The 15,386-nt window shown below is 32.9% G+C and overlaps 1 protein-coding gene across 1 annotated transcript; it reads right to left on the bottom strand.

Moving 5' to 3' along the window:
- Positions 1-618: 618 nt before the first annotated feature.
- LOC145324419 (uncharacterized) lies at positions 619-13,305 on the bottom strand. Its single transcript, XM_080167009.1, has 4 exons — positions 13,283-13,305; positions 12,014-12,084; positions 1,682-1,827; positions 619-1,318 (listed from the first exon to the last, which is right to left on the bottom strand). The coding sequence occupies exons 1-4, from the start codon at positions 13,303-13,305 to the stop codon at positions 1,103-1,105; spliced, it is 456 nt and encodes a 151-aa protein (XP_080023135.1). The 3' UTR covers positions 619-1,102.
- Positions 13,306-15,386: the final 2,081 nt, after the last annotated feature.

Genomic DNA, 15,386 nt, shown 5'->3' with positions numbered 1-15,386 from the left:
AAATAGTAATCACTATTTTGACTAGTTACATAGATTAAGAATTTTGTCACACGTGTCTGAGCAGTTTTTGTCTAATAAAAATTACAATGTCTATGACCAAGCTAACATTCGCCACTTCAACGCGTACGCTTAGGGCCGGCAGAACCCCGTCGCCGAGGGACGCCTTCAGCATCGGACTCCTCCCTGCTATTATCCGACGAACGCGCAACTGAAGTCAGGCTAGCCGTCTCTGAGGCAGTCTCTGGCGGAAGAGATGGGGTGGGAGTCTCAACTGTAAGACACAGCCGCTCTAAACCTCCAACAATTCTTTCTGGCAATGGGAACCGAATCTCACTACCCATAGAACCGAACCGGCTGGATGGTATATCGATCTCGAACACGTCCACCAGAGGAAGTGTATTTTCCGCTTCCTAAAATAGGGAAGTAAATATTAGTTAAAACAGAAAATCTTAACAAATAATCAGGGAGAAATATAATAATGTTTACCCATATAGATAATTGAGCAGCCCTGATACTTTTAGAAAATTTTTATTAAATCCGCTAAAGTCATAATGCTAACCATTGGAAAGGGATAAGCACTATGGTAAAAATAACTTATTGTATATACGCATAGCTAAAGTCACCAAATTCTTTACCTCAAGTCACGTAATTTTGGCGACTAATAATATTAAACGAATTTAGCAAACTTACCGCTGAAAGGTCTGCTGCAGATGGGGAATCAATGCGACTAAGGCATAGAGATGAACTATAGCTGGATCCTTCTGCAGACCCTCCAGTACTGGGCGGGCTAAACCTTAGCATGTTTGTATAATGCTCCTCCAGATTGATTGAGTTGGTCGCCTAAAATATAATAGATTTTATTAGTTTAATCACAACACCAACAAAGAATCTAGGAAAATCAGGAAATGAGAATGCCTAAAATCCTGTAAAGCTATATGATTAGGTAGCGATTCGACCCACTTTATAATAGAATTAAAATCTTAGATCGGTTCAAAAATGCTTATGCAACCATACATTTTAAGATTAATATTCTACCAATAAAAGAATTTTAGTTGCAAATACCTCTAGATACGTGTACAAATATACAGCCTCTTTCTGAAAATTAATATAGAAAAATTAAAGCATGGATACTTACATGAAGACGCTCTGTTTGATCAAAGATCAACGGACGGAAGCCAGGACTTCCCGACGGGGTGTCCAATCCCGCAGGCACATTACTTCCAGTAACTCGATCCTCAGTGGCAGACAGGCGGTGTACAGCAAACAGCCCAACTCTGGATCTCACTTCGGCTGGAGTCGATGGACTAGCAGAGGGAGCCTAAAACAAAAAGAAAACATTAAAGTCTTGATCTAACATTTAAAACCCCAATGAGAAACGTGCGGCACGAGCAAACTCTCAACCTTCCCAGAGGGAAATAATATTAGGTTGCTAATTAAGATTTTAGTAAATGTTAACTGGTATCTCAATTTAATTGCGGTAACCGAGCAGATTTCTCTGGCGACATAAAACGACGACAAACGGTGAGCGATATATATGGAAGAGCCGAAAGTCAACGTTGAGGAAGTGAGAATAGGACAGAACAACCCTGCAACATCATGATGCTTTATTAGACAAAACGGGTGGCTAGAAAAAAAAAATATACAAAACAGAAAAGAAAATATACAACAGAAGAAAACTCACCTGTGTATCTGACAGAATATCATCCATCACAGAGGACGCGGCTTCATACATGCCTGTATCCGACGGCTCCACAGTTGGCGACGTAACTCCAGATCTAGTCCTGTTGGTCCTGTTACCGCAGTGAAGAAGCTCAATGGTCCTGACGCCTATATTACGGAGGCGCGTACATACATCTCTTATCCAGCGAGCCAGCGACCTGTCTGAGGTGTTGTCTAAACGTGTTAGAGTCTCAAGCCCTACAGCACCGAAGAAGACCACTATGAGAGCACATGAAAACAAGCCTAAACCCAACAACATGTTAATTAAGCCATCCATGTTGAGTGCGTCCAGACTCGTCTTCTGGTCTCTCCTCGACTCGGCAGACCCAGAATCGCCTCCGGCAACATCGTCACCAATGTCACCGCAGGAGTTCTGCATCACCGAATTGAGGAGAGACCAGATGATTTGTATCGTTCTACTAAGCATCAGTGAGAGATGCTCGTTGCCAAACATCTCCCCTTGATCCCTTTCGGACTCTACAGTATCAAAAGTACTTGTACTCCCATAGTCATCGACGTCAGCAAGGCTTGGCATCCCAGACGCGTCGCTGTACACTGAACTCGAGTCGTCTAAGGAGGTTTCGAGAAGCGAGGAATTGGCAAGAGTGGCCGCAGCCGCTCTCATCGATTCCTCGAATCTTTCCTTAATATTCTGATGCGCGTCCAGGCTGTCAGGAATATACATTATGAGCGGATGTAAATTTAAAATAGAGGACTAGTGATTCTGAAAGGCAATATAGTAAAGTTAATTTTATGAAAGAGACTGTACACACGAATATTTCTTTTAGTATTTTAAGCAACTATGGTTGAGCTTCCTAACCATTAAAACTTTGATTTATTCATTTATAAGTAAAATTTATTCTAGTTAAAGAACATGTAATTAACCTTACATGATTCAACGCTTAAAAATAGCTATCGCTAAGCTATCCAAACATTAAAACTTTGTTTTATCAGATTCAATTAAGTTAAAGAATATGTAATTAATTTTACATGATTCAATGCTTAAAAATAGCTATCGCTGAGCTATCAAAAACATCTTCATTATGATGTATCAAGCAATTAAAACTTATGTACTAGCTAAATCTGAATATTTTCAATGACGTTTTAAAAGCACTTTCGATAAAGCTAGCTAAATATAATTTTTGTAAGCGACCATTTTAAAATAAATATGGTTGAGTTACTCGTAACGTAAATAACCTATCAATTAGCGTCATTATAATTGAATTAAGTAAAAAGAAAATCTTATTTTAAAACCTATAGTAAAAATTGTTTTAGAAGATTTGAGTCAGGATTCAATAAATTTTGATTATAAAAAGGGACGCTGTAATCAAAAGTTAAAACGAATAAAATGATGGAACATATCTGTATCAATATAAGTTTTGCTTACGATGAACGAATTTAACTTTTGCAGACGGAAAACGTAAACAAAACAAGGTACGTCAATTTACCTGATGATTCAGATATGTCCTATCAAAACTACAAATATTATATAAAACAAAATTGTCATAGATTGAAGATACACCCATATTGCTTCTAACCCACTTTCGATCAAAAATATAGTGATAAAGGCCTTATCGACGAAGAAAATAAGATTCTTGAGTCTTAAATAGAGGCTAACGAATGCAATAATGGGCATATCAACAATCTATAACATAAAAACATTCATATAAAACAAACGGGTTACTATATTTTATCACTTTTATATAAATTCTCTTGGAATTTAGCGGTAAAATTAAACACTCGAACGCAAGCTCCGCTCGCAAAGACAATTATTAATAAAATGAGCATAATTACTGGGCCGCCAGCTTTTTATAACCTCGCTCAAATCCAACCCCTATCACTTTTGACCGCCCAAACGTAAACAAAGGGTTGACAACTTATTGTTACGTAAAATTTAATTACGGACGTCGAACGATATATTTTGTAGATATTAAGTCTAAAAGGTATACTTGACAAGCGATGTAATGTAAGACATTAGTCTTTAAAATGATTAAAATTTATTCGTGTTAAAAATAAAATAAATACAGCTAATGCCAACAATGGTATAAACCATATGTACATATACAAAATATACAAACAAGGGTTACCAACTATTGTTAGTAAAATCTTATATTTATACATATATACGAGTAATGTAACCAAAGAAATTAATACGATATGTAAATACTAATTGTACTTATAAATTTTTATATAAAATATTGTTTAAATTCAGGAAACAGTTATATTTAACAGAAATAGAGATAACTAATCAATCCATTATAGGTCTATCTGTAACGAAAAGAATTTCTATAATATCCCAGGGATAAAATGATTAATAAAAGATTATTAAAATTTCTTTTGTTTAGATTACCATAGCCAGGATACCCCAAGGAACCGGTTGGAGCACGCGCACTAACTCTTTTTAGGATCTACCATGGACCAGCCTGGAGATAACCTAGATGATCATGGAGTATTAGAGCCCTACCACCACCCTACCTTGGACGGATTGCGGTTGTGTTCCTGTCAACACCTTGACACTATAGACGAGAACAACAACATTATCACCACACCAGAGTACGATGGATTCTCAGAGAACCTGTCCATCACCATCAGGAATTTCTTGTTAAATACAGCCCTGAATACCAGAGAAGATAGTAGAGTGGAGACCGATAGTGACATTAGCTCCAGCAGCACACTATCCCTCTCTACCAATGACCTCAACCAACTCTACTATGACCTGGAAAATCACTCAATCACCTTGGACGAGAATGGCAACGAGGTAGCACAAGTGGATGCCCTTGGCTACATATCTACCTCACCCCCAACCTCAACCTACACTTCGAAAGAGAGCACTTCACCACCTAGTTCATCATCAGAAGAAGCTGAACTATCCAGAACAACCAACGCAAAAACATTTATTGATGTGACAATGCTAGATAAAACTAAACCCCTCAAGAAAAGAATGTATTCTATTTGGGAGGTTTATCATCTTGTATACCCAGCTATGAAAATACGCAAAGCTTACTTTCTTAATGGAAAGCGTATTTAACTTAGCTTGGAATACATTTATAGTTTATTATATATGCCTATATACTGGGACTACTAAACTTTTTCTTTTTCTCTTTTTTCTTTTTTAACAACTTACCCCCATTGGAGATGCGACCCTCAATTTTCAAATTCTTTGAACGTACATATGAGACTTTTACAGAAATGCTTCGCATCCACAACTATCTATCTATGCTTGATATAAAGTCAACACTTTATAGAGCATATTATGAATATTTGATTGACACGTGCCCTGCAATTATCTAGTAGCACTCAGGGGCAAGACACAATTACTTTAGCTAGGCCCAAGGCATTATTTGTATCAATTTATGCATTCATAGGCCTATCTTTACCTATATGACACCATATATGGGTAACGCTAGCCTATTCATGGTAATCTGTATGTGATTTGCTAATAGTATATGTTTATTAAAGATATTATGTTTATAGTTAATGTAATCATATAAACAACCAGTACACATATGTATGCCTACAACCATGCCTGATTTACGTCACATATTAACACACAGATATTTAATTGCACAGACAAACACTAAAATCCTGGTCCAGAGCTAATGTTATAGCATGTACCTCTTGAATTTATTCAGTTATTTATTAACTCTCCTACCATCAACTTCTCTTTCTGGCTTTAAAAGGTAATGACTTAGTTGTTTGGCATGCATTGTAGTTTAAATTTAGGCCCCTTAGTACTTAGCATGAATTGAGCTCAGGCCTTATGTTAGAATCCTAACACTTAGCACAATTCACTGCTTGGGACTTAGGGCACATTTCTGTCCTACTCTACTTATAATTTTAACACTTATCCTGTAAATATTTTCATACTTAACTTATGCACTTGTAATATAAATACACTTTATAAAAACATTTTCCTTCCTTAATATTTAATACGCTTATATAATTCTGATCGAATATCAAAACCAACCATTTATTCTTAGGTTAAAGCAACATAATACCTCGCGTGGGTCTTTTGTTGAGCTTCCACCAGCTCAACTAAATTCGTATTATACTTGTGGGAATAGAGGGTTAAGCATTCTAAACAAACGAACCGACGATGAGAATGTCTATGTGTACTGCATTAAAATTAGGTTTTAGTAGTACTCATAGAAGAGCGGTCTCCATACCTAAATATGGACAAACGCCCCATTCGCACACACAAGATCCTTAAGTACAGAAAGCCATGCAGATAGACATCCGGTTACTTTTATATACGGATGTAAACCTCTAATATTTTGCAATATTTGCCCTACATAAGAAAGAAGAATTATATCTTTTTGTTTGTAAAAAGTATTTTAAGTAGTTTATGAAATAAGGCCGAAATATTTACTAAATCATTTTAATTGCTGTTCTTTTAAAAATATGTTTATATTAATGTATATAAATCTAGTTTTTATTTCTTTCTTTGGTTATTAAGTAAGTTTAAAATGTTTTTGAAATAATGATAAATCCAAACTGATGATTGCAACAGTAAATTTTAAAGAAGATACTTATTGGTCATTGGAATATTTTCATGAAATTTTATACAGTTATCTTCAATGACAGCTTATAAAAGTGTCGTTATGGATGAACTAAAATTACACTAAAACGTCAGGTCCAACAACCAATGATAACTAAGAAGGACGATGTCTTCTTTTCGGTCCGAACACCCGGGGTATTATGTCCTTTGATTGCACGACTTTTTTCAGGAAGTGTATGGTACTGAGTTTGGACCGTTTAAGTGCCAAGGCTTTCCCCCTTCTCTTTCAATGTTAGCTTACGGTTATTCATGCAAAGAATAAAAAATGGTTAAAATTCAAATTTCTGACAAAATATTATTCTATAATTTCTTTAGTGGACTTCCCCCCCCCCCCCAAAAAAAAAAAAATATTTATCCCTAAATTTGGATTTGCACAGGTTTACTTGCTACTGGGTAAATTCGCATATATGCAGAATAAAATTGTAATTTTTTTTTGCATAAATTGGTATATTTAGGTTTTTGATGGAATAGAAGAAGGGGGTTGCCTGTTTAAAATTCACAGTGACCAATTAATCCAAATACGCATTAACTAATTTCTAACTTCTAAAAGCAATATTAGGGTAGAGATATCATTTTTCTTAGTTGTTCTATCTCTTTATCCCTGAGAATTCATGTTTGATATGCTTGCTGATAGGGATAATAGGCTTAATCTTTCGTGTTTTAGCTTTTGAATATTGGAAACAGAAAAAGGATATAAATCTAGACTTTGTACTTTTATATTGTTATTATTTTTACATTTTAACATCAATATATATATAATATATAATTCCTATCAATCAAAATACCGTGTTATTATGGTATTAATTTAGTGTATTTATTAATAAGTTACCAATATCCACTTTGTTAAACCGTTACAATTCCATGTCAATGAAATACTTCCAAGTTCCACAGGATTCATTTAAGAACAATGGTTTAAGTGTAATCTACTTGAAATATCAAATAGTGAAAACAAATATAATACATCTTTAAAGCGAAACAAACAACTGATCAAATAAAACTTTTGTGCCGAATATATAACAATCATTGGATATCTTGACTATTATATAAATACTTTTATGTTTTATGCTTAGGCATCGATTAGCAAGTGACGTAGATACTGACACATTGTTGCTGTGACGTACAGGCCCTAATTATAGAAAAACGTCGCTATTAATAATGCAATGCCGTAGGTTAAGTATGTAAAATGCAGCAGCTGCAGGGAGGAACGGGACACTGGATTGCAAATCATACTGGTACCCAAAGTATTAGTGCTTAGACTTTTCAACCAACATTTTTTTACCAGCAAGAGGTATAATATAGAGATATAAACACTTAAAACTATCGTTCATCATCTTATCCCTTCAAGTCACTGAATGGTGGAAAGAAATGTTAAAATGGCCAGAAATTTAGAATGATAAGGATTTTATTACAGGTTTTCATCCATCTATCATAGAAACCAGGGTTTTGCAATTAAACATATACGATAACATACATAGAAGCGAAGCTTAACAAGTTCGAAAGTCAAACAATGAACATTAACCAACTTCCATTAAACTATTGAATTTTTACCATATCCAATAAATAAGTATGCTTGATTTGGACATACTTACATTTTAAGACTTGATAATTGAGATGCTTCGCTTACTGCATAGAATCATTTTCTAATGCAATATGTTTAATTATCAATTTCACAATAAAACTAATTATAAATTGCATAGCAAGTAGTACAGTCGAAAGTTTTTAAATTGATTTTTTTTAATGTTATCAATTTACATTTGCCATCTGCAATTACAGAATTGATTCATTTTTTTGCTACAAGAAGATTAAATACGAGTAGATAAATATTAAAATCCAATTATATTTAACGTTTAATACACTATGAATTTAATTTAATCAGTGAACTGTAAAAGAATTACAACCAGAACCAACAGACAAACATCTTGACTTGTAAAGTATCCACGCTACCATGGCAATTGACGATAAATTGATATACCTCCCTAAGGATGATAAACAAAACCACCCCTTCTGTAGATTTAAATCAGTGGTTGAAAAGTTTGGACATTGCTAGTTTATAACTAAAAAATCCAATTTAGTAAAAATTTTTTTCCGGAGAATAAGAAAACATTGGGTACCAGTGGAATTTAAAGCCCAATGTCCCATCCCTCCATGACGTACACTATGAATGCAGCTAAACAGACGGACATCTTTGCTTGTAAAGTATCCACGCTAATAAAAATGAACCAGATGCATAAAGTAAATGTTGCAAATTCTCCTAATTATTTTTATAAAAAGAACTTAAAACTAAAAAGAAGTAAAATTGACATATAACACCTTGAATAATAGTAAAATATTTCTGAAGCAAAGCAACTCCAAAATTGTTATGTGTTTTATATAAAATTGCAGAACTGCAATTAATGCAGTACATGCGATTAATTTAGATATTGTATATCAAACTGTTAGATTTTATAGGAAACAGCGTAATTTGCCACCAACAAATGACGTCAAACCATAAAATGACCAATGAGAGGCCAGTATGGATTTTACCATTGGTCAATTACAATGTATACTGGCCTATCATTGGTCATTTAATTGTATGGCGTAATTTTTTTGGAGGCACTTTACGCTGTTTCATTTTAGAGTTCTTGAGTGCCTAAAAAATTGACGTCATACAATTCAAATGACCAATGATGGGCCAATATACAGACTAAATTACCAATGACTGGCCAGTATTCACTTTAATTGATCAAAGAGTAAAAGGGTGTCCAGTGCTTAAAATGATTAAATATTTTCCATACGGACGGACGGACGGACCTACCTAACTTAATTTGAGAATAGCAGCACCTCTAAAAGCAGTCATAAAAATGTTTATATGCATTTTGCTTGAGTAAAAAAGTTAAGGAATCTTAAATGCACCAGTTAACTAAATTTATCTTAGTATGTCTTTACTAAGTTCAGGGAATTGGGGACTAATATTCTGCAATTTAGGGTAGCTACACATAGGTCCCTAATTTACTGTTCCCTCTCTTTTCCCTTCGTATTTAGAGTCCCTAGATAATAGGGGCACTGCCGCGAGTGGACTTGATAAGGCTTCAGGGATCTTAAGGGACAAGACTATGGCCATTAAATTGAAATAAATCCCTAATAAAGATAAATCAATTACCCTTTCTTTAGACTAGATCTATTATTTGAAAAGTTTGGACGCTACAAAATTTGAACCAATATTTCACATTCAATTAGAAAACCCAAAGTTTGAGAGCCAACAAATTAGAAAAGGGTGTTAAAAACTTTGGGAACCAGGGTAATTTAAAATCCAATGTCTCCTCTCTCCCTGGTTTTAAAAGTATCTAAATGTTACTAACATCTTTAACTACAATTTTTAACTACATATGTTTCTTCATCCAAACAGATTTAAATTGCTGAGTAACATTCCCAATCCTTATTAACTCTTTAATAACCTTTGAAATTTACTTGCCTGCAGAAGTAAGTAACTTGAGCATCATATTAAAATGCTTGAATTTATTAGAGTGACGCTAATGGTTATGCTAAACTAACAAGGACAATTAAAGTCCCAAAGTAGCACAGATACAATAAGTGGGCCAAATTCAAAGCTTGGAAATTAAAATGATCTAGAAAATGAGTAATATTCTTGAATAGTATCGTAATATGAAATGCTTTCCGCGGATATCAAAATAAAACAATTGGAATTGAGATTAAAATCAGTTTTTTTAGTCCCTAGGGGCCAAGTCCTGATATAACATTACTGGTGATTTTTGAGTACGGCTAAGAACCAGTTATAATCCAATAGAAGTTCATTAGATTCGAAGCCTTATTGGAAATACATATATGACTATTTGTGTGAATCTATAAAAGTTTTAGTTACGAAACTGCGGTTTTCTTTGTGTTTAAAATATAAAAAACAGAGTAAATGATTCTCCTTTACATTGAACCATTGGAAGGTTTTTAACTATTTTAAGGGAGGGTATCTACACCCTCCCAATAAAAAATGACCCCTCCCTCAAAAAAACCCACATATTTTAAATTTTCTTTTTAAAACTAACATTGAAAACGGATGGGGGGGGGGGTCCATTTTTCCTCATCCTACCTTGAGTCCCCCTGGAGGCTTTTAGGGGGCGTAGCCGCTATTAAATATATATTGTAAAGCAATTTATTAAATTTGATTTTTTTTCTGGTCTATTCGCTGTCTAATGTTTAAGCTACTGTGCAAAACTATTGTTTTATCAGGCCTTACATCGACCATCAAAATCATGCACTATCTATGCAATAGAGTTAATTTGGACTCAACACAGAATAGTTGTTTATAAGCCATTACATCAAAACTATGCACTATCTATAGAGTTAAAATAGAACGAACACATAACAATGTTGCAATTGTAGGTTTTAGACCTGTACCATTTAAATTTTCCAAAGATATAAAGTACAAAAGAGCTGGGATTTGAAAATAGAATCATCATATTAATTATTTCTTTTTCAATTCTATATGTGCTGTGCAAATTTCTACAAAAATACAAAATCTACTCAAAAACAAAATAACGCCTTACTTAAAAAAGGCGGGGTATATATATTTTTTTCCCATTTACTCATCTTTGGAGCCCTGAAATGGTCTCCAAAGTTTCATGGAGGGAGGCTTAAATTACACTGGTACCCAAAGTTTAAATTTCGTGGTCTCAAAATCTTAGGGTATTTTTATTGATATTATTTTCTTTTAAACTAAGTATGATTCAACTTTTCCGCCAATGATTTTACCCTGCAGAAGGGGTAATTAATCTTCCATTGTCTTATTCCTTAAGATCCCAGTACAAATCTGACTGATTTCATGATTTTTAATCTCTGCTAGATCTCTCTCCCTAACTCACTTCACAATCTTTAATCATCTGACGGCCACCTCAGGAATGGGACATTGGAAGATTAATAAATCTTCCCCCCCAATTTATTGAATAAAAATCTAAAGTAGTAGTTGAATAAAGGAATGCAGATTAATGTTTCATTTGTTCTCTACCTTCCTCAGTAAATACAACGTAACTACAAAAGGGCAAATAAACGGAGTGAAGTGTGAAGAAAATTGTTTTTTTTTTACTGAAATCAAAATCTAATTAATATAACAAACTTTACATTTGATGGGATATGAACTTAAAGATAAACTGATGTCTTAAAAGTACAGTTTTCTAATTTAACTTAATAGTTACATCAATCCAAATGTAAAAGCAACATGCAGGATGCCTATCATTTTGTCATTCTATTTGTTTGAACTGAAATATCTCCCTAATCGCTATATGATTCTCCTTTACAGTGAAGCTTTGGGGCGGTTACTTCCAGCCTACAAAATTTAAATCGTTTTTTGACGAAAAAATCCTAAACGACTTATTATTTTTTTTCTCTAAATTTTAAGACTTAAATTAATGTTCATTGGTCAACCCCCACTCCTACTAGAAGGATCTGCTAGAGTGTCCTATTAATCCTTCCCAAAAACTTTAAATTACTAGAAGAAGCTACTTTTATCTTCATAATGTCAAAAAACTAAACTCTAGGAGTGTCCCATAAATGTTAACTTATCAGTCAAGAAAACTTTCATTTGCAAAAAAATCTTTGAGATTATCTTGAGGTTTATTTGTTTTTATTTTTAATCTGGAAATAATAATCTGGAAAGCGCCCCCTGAATAATGGATATATAATACGTGGACACAGTGAGAGATTTTCGCATATCCTGATGAAATGTTTCTCATAGCTGGCTAATGTTACCTTCCATCCAACCACTTTTGACTTTGACCCAATCGCCTCCCTTGACCACGGAGGAACGTATTGAGCAATATCTGAAGACTATATTATTAGCAACATAAATTGACGACAAAAATTCCGCTGTCACAATATCCACGTATACTATATCCATTGCCTAAATATTAAGTGATCTAGAATAATGGATGAGTATTGTTAATAAAATTACAATTTTGTCCATTAGTAGCCCAGTAGTATAAAGTAGTAAGTCTTTCTGTCTTTTGGCTTAATAAATTCTGAATATGGTGTTTATTATTGGTAGTTTTTAACGGAAGCTTTATTAGTGTCCTATGGTGGCTATAGCCAATTTTCCATCTCTCTTCCTTTGAGACTAGGGGTGAAGTAACTTATATTATTATTAAATTTTAAAGTTAAAATATCGGAGATCTTACTATACACATAATTAACCATGCAGAATTTTTAGCATAAACGACAATTAAATATGTATGACCAAAATTTCTAAATGTTCCATTCGACAATTTAAAAAAATATTTTCAATGTTTTTCCATGTCATTGGAAGTGATTAATTAATGCAATAATGGTTCAAATATGACACATTGGAACAACGTAGCTACTTTATGATATATTTTGTACGTACATTTCATTACAAAAAGTTTTAATAAAATATCCCAGCTATATTAATATCATAACTGTAAGTAATTTATTGCATATAACGAATTCGTTCTATATCTCATCTAATGAAATTTTGTGGTACATTCAAAATTTTTGCATATTTATAGAAAATAACTTTCAACGCTTGTTACTTTAAATTTGCTTGTTATGTACTATTTTTAACGTATGCTATTATGTAAAGGCTTATTTCTAATAAAAGGCCCATGATTTTATCATGTCGACTGAAAGAAACCAGAAAACAAAATATCAAAATGCCTAAGAATAATAATAAGATCAAAAACAAAATTCAAGCGCTTTAAAATAGTTTGTGTAAAAAAATGGCTGTTCTTCATATAAGATAGTCTGGTTTCTTTTCTTCCAACGTAACATAATCCGTGGATCCTATTAATATGTAGTCTTGAGGCAAATAGTTTTCACTGTCATCCATCAACTTAAAGAATTCACTGCTCAAAATTTAAGCCACCTCAAAATAAGCTTTGCCTCTTTAAAATAGACCATTTTTGGCAATTTTGGGTTTTTGACTTGAGAAATAGCATTTCTTTTAATTATCAATATATCTTAGTAATAAATGTATAAACATAGATATGTAATCCATATAACTACCTGGATCCAGTGTAGGGGACCATTTTTGTCTGCTATCACATTAATCTTTATTCTATCATAGCGACTTGGCTAAGTTAATATTTCCGACACTTTTGACTGATATTCAGACCAAATTGAACGTCGGCATAGGGTTCCACCCCATGAAAATACAGTTATTTAACTCCTGTCCCCTCTATTCTTTTACTTTAAAACAATCATATTCAAATTTACAATTATCAAACTAGCTAAAACAATTACTCTTAATATAAGATAATTGTTCTTTATTTAAAAAAAATCAAACTGTTTCTAATCATTATTTTTAGACAATAAATATTTTGTACAACCAATTTAATAGCTATCATAATTAAGATACCTGTAAAATTAAGTAAAATATCAGGACGTTAATTTTTCTCAAATAGCACCCCAAACCTACCTATTTTTAAAAGCGAAGCTTTTCTATAATTAGGGTCGGTCCGTCCGTCCGTCCGTTAATTTAGTCATGTTAGAATTGTTCTATCGATTTCAAACTTTGCATGGTGATTCATGTAGTAGTTAGGTACGATTTAGAAAGAGTAGCAACTCTATAATCATTAATAGAATGTCCGTACGACTATTTTAAACATGTTGATTTTTCTACTTTTTTAACAACAAATTTTTATGTGATCTTATCATCCGTTTGATCTGATTTTTGGTATACTGATTCCTGGGACAACAAAAAACAATATTATAAGCGAAGCAAATCTATAATCAAGTCCTAAAAATGTAAGTATGTCCATAAACATTATCCTGTATCAAGCAGTTTTTCAACAATTTTACTTACAATTTTGCTTAGACACTTATACTTTTATATTCTGATTATTAAGTTCAGACACTATACAAGTGTTAATATCCGTTCGTCCTACTGTTTCAGTACTTCGCTTTTATGTATGTTGTTTTCCTTGTTATAACCGCAGTTACTCCAAATAACATCTGAAATATATTTAAAAATTTGTATTTATGATATATAATTTTTAATTATTATGCCTTTGTGCTGTTAAAAAATCAATAGAAGAATAAATAATTTCAGGTATTACTTGAATTATATTATTAAGTAGGTATAAGGTTTTTTTGGTTATTTATTAAAACTTACTAACCCTTAAATCTAAGTTCTCACCTTTATGAAGCTAAATAATTTATTTTTATTTTTATATGTTTTTTCTTATTTTTGTAAAGAAAATATTATCTAAAATCCTTAACCAACAAATATCTACATACATCTCCAAGTATTAACACAATCTTATAAACAAATTAGGGATTACGCATTTGTACAGTCCTAGTTGACTTTGTGATTCCTTACTTTTGTATTACAATTAATAATTTCTATTTTTTATATATGTATTTAACCATGCTAAAGTTAAATAAAATGTTATGTTATTTTATATTCAAACAAACAGCAACGTCCTTGTTTTTAAATAGGTGCCCGCAACCTACCTATTTTGTCTCCTCACCACGTATGGCTACATGGTATTAAGGGATAGATCAATAAAATATTTATCTTGATTCCCCCAAATCTAGTGAAATTCAGCATTTCATAGCTAGTGAATGTTTCGGGGACTACAAGAATTACTTTCCTTGGCCTCACACCCTCCCTGTGATGGCTGTATTGTTTGGAAAATCTGTAATCACCAGAAAATTATCAAATATCATAAATCAAAAAAGCAATGTTATTAAAGCGAAGCTCCTCAATAATTATAGTTTGTACGTCTTCACGTACATCTTTGTTTGTGTAAAACTTTTTCAATTAGAACGTGTATAAATTATTTGTCTATCTGTAGCTTAAGATCTCGCAAACAGCTTGACCGATATAGTTCTGTTTTACATATTAGTCTCTTACATCGAAGGTATAACTATTTTTGGGAGGGTACCTCCACAATTTCATGAGAAATCGACCCTGGAAAAAATTTAAACAATTGTATTTATTTATTTAAAAACTAAAGTTTAAAGTCTCCCCCCTTCCCTTCACTCAATTAATCCTAGAGGCCTAATTAGGGCGAAACTGAAGGTTATAATATTTATATATCTATGGTCACAAATGTGGTTTTGAATACTTTTTAGCTATGCTATTATAAACAATTTCATCCTTGCT

The sequence above is a fragment of the Acartia tonsa genome, chromosome 7 (assembly GCF_053477335.1).
Source record: "Acartia tonsa isolate MP-2025a chromosome 7, ASM5347733v1, whole genome shotgun sequence".
Classification (NCBI taxonomy): Eukaryota; Metazoa; Arthropoda; class Copepoda; order Calanoida; family Acartiidae; genus Acartia; species Acartia tonsa.
The sequence above is the reverse complement of the archived record's forward strand: the minus strand, read 5'-3'. Positions and strand labels throughout refer to the sequence as shown.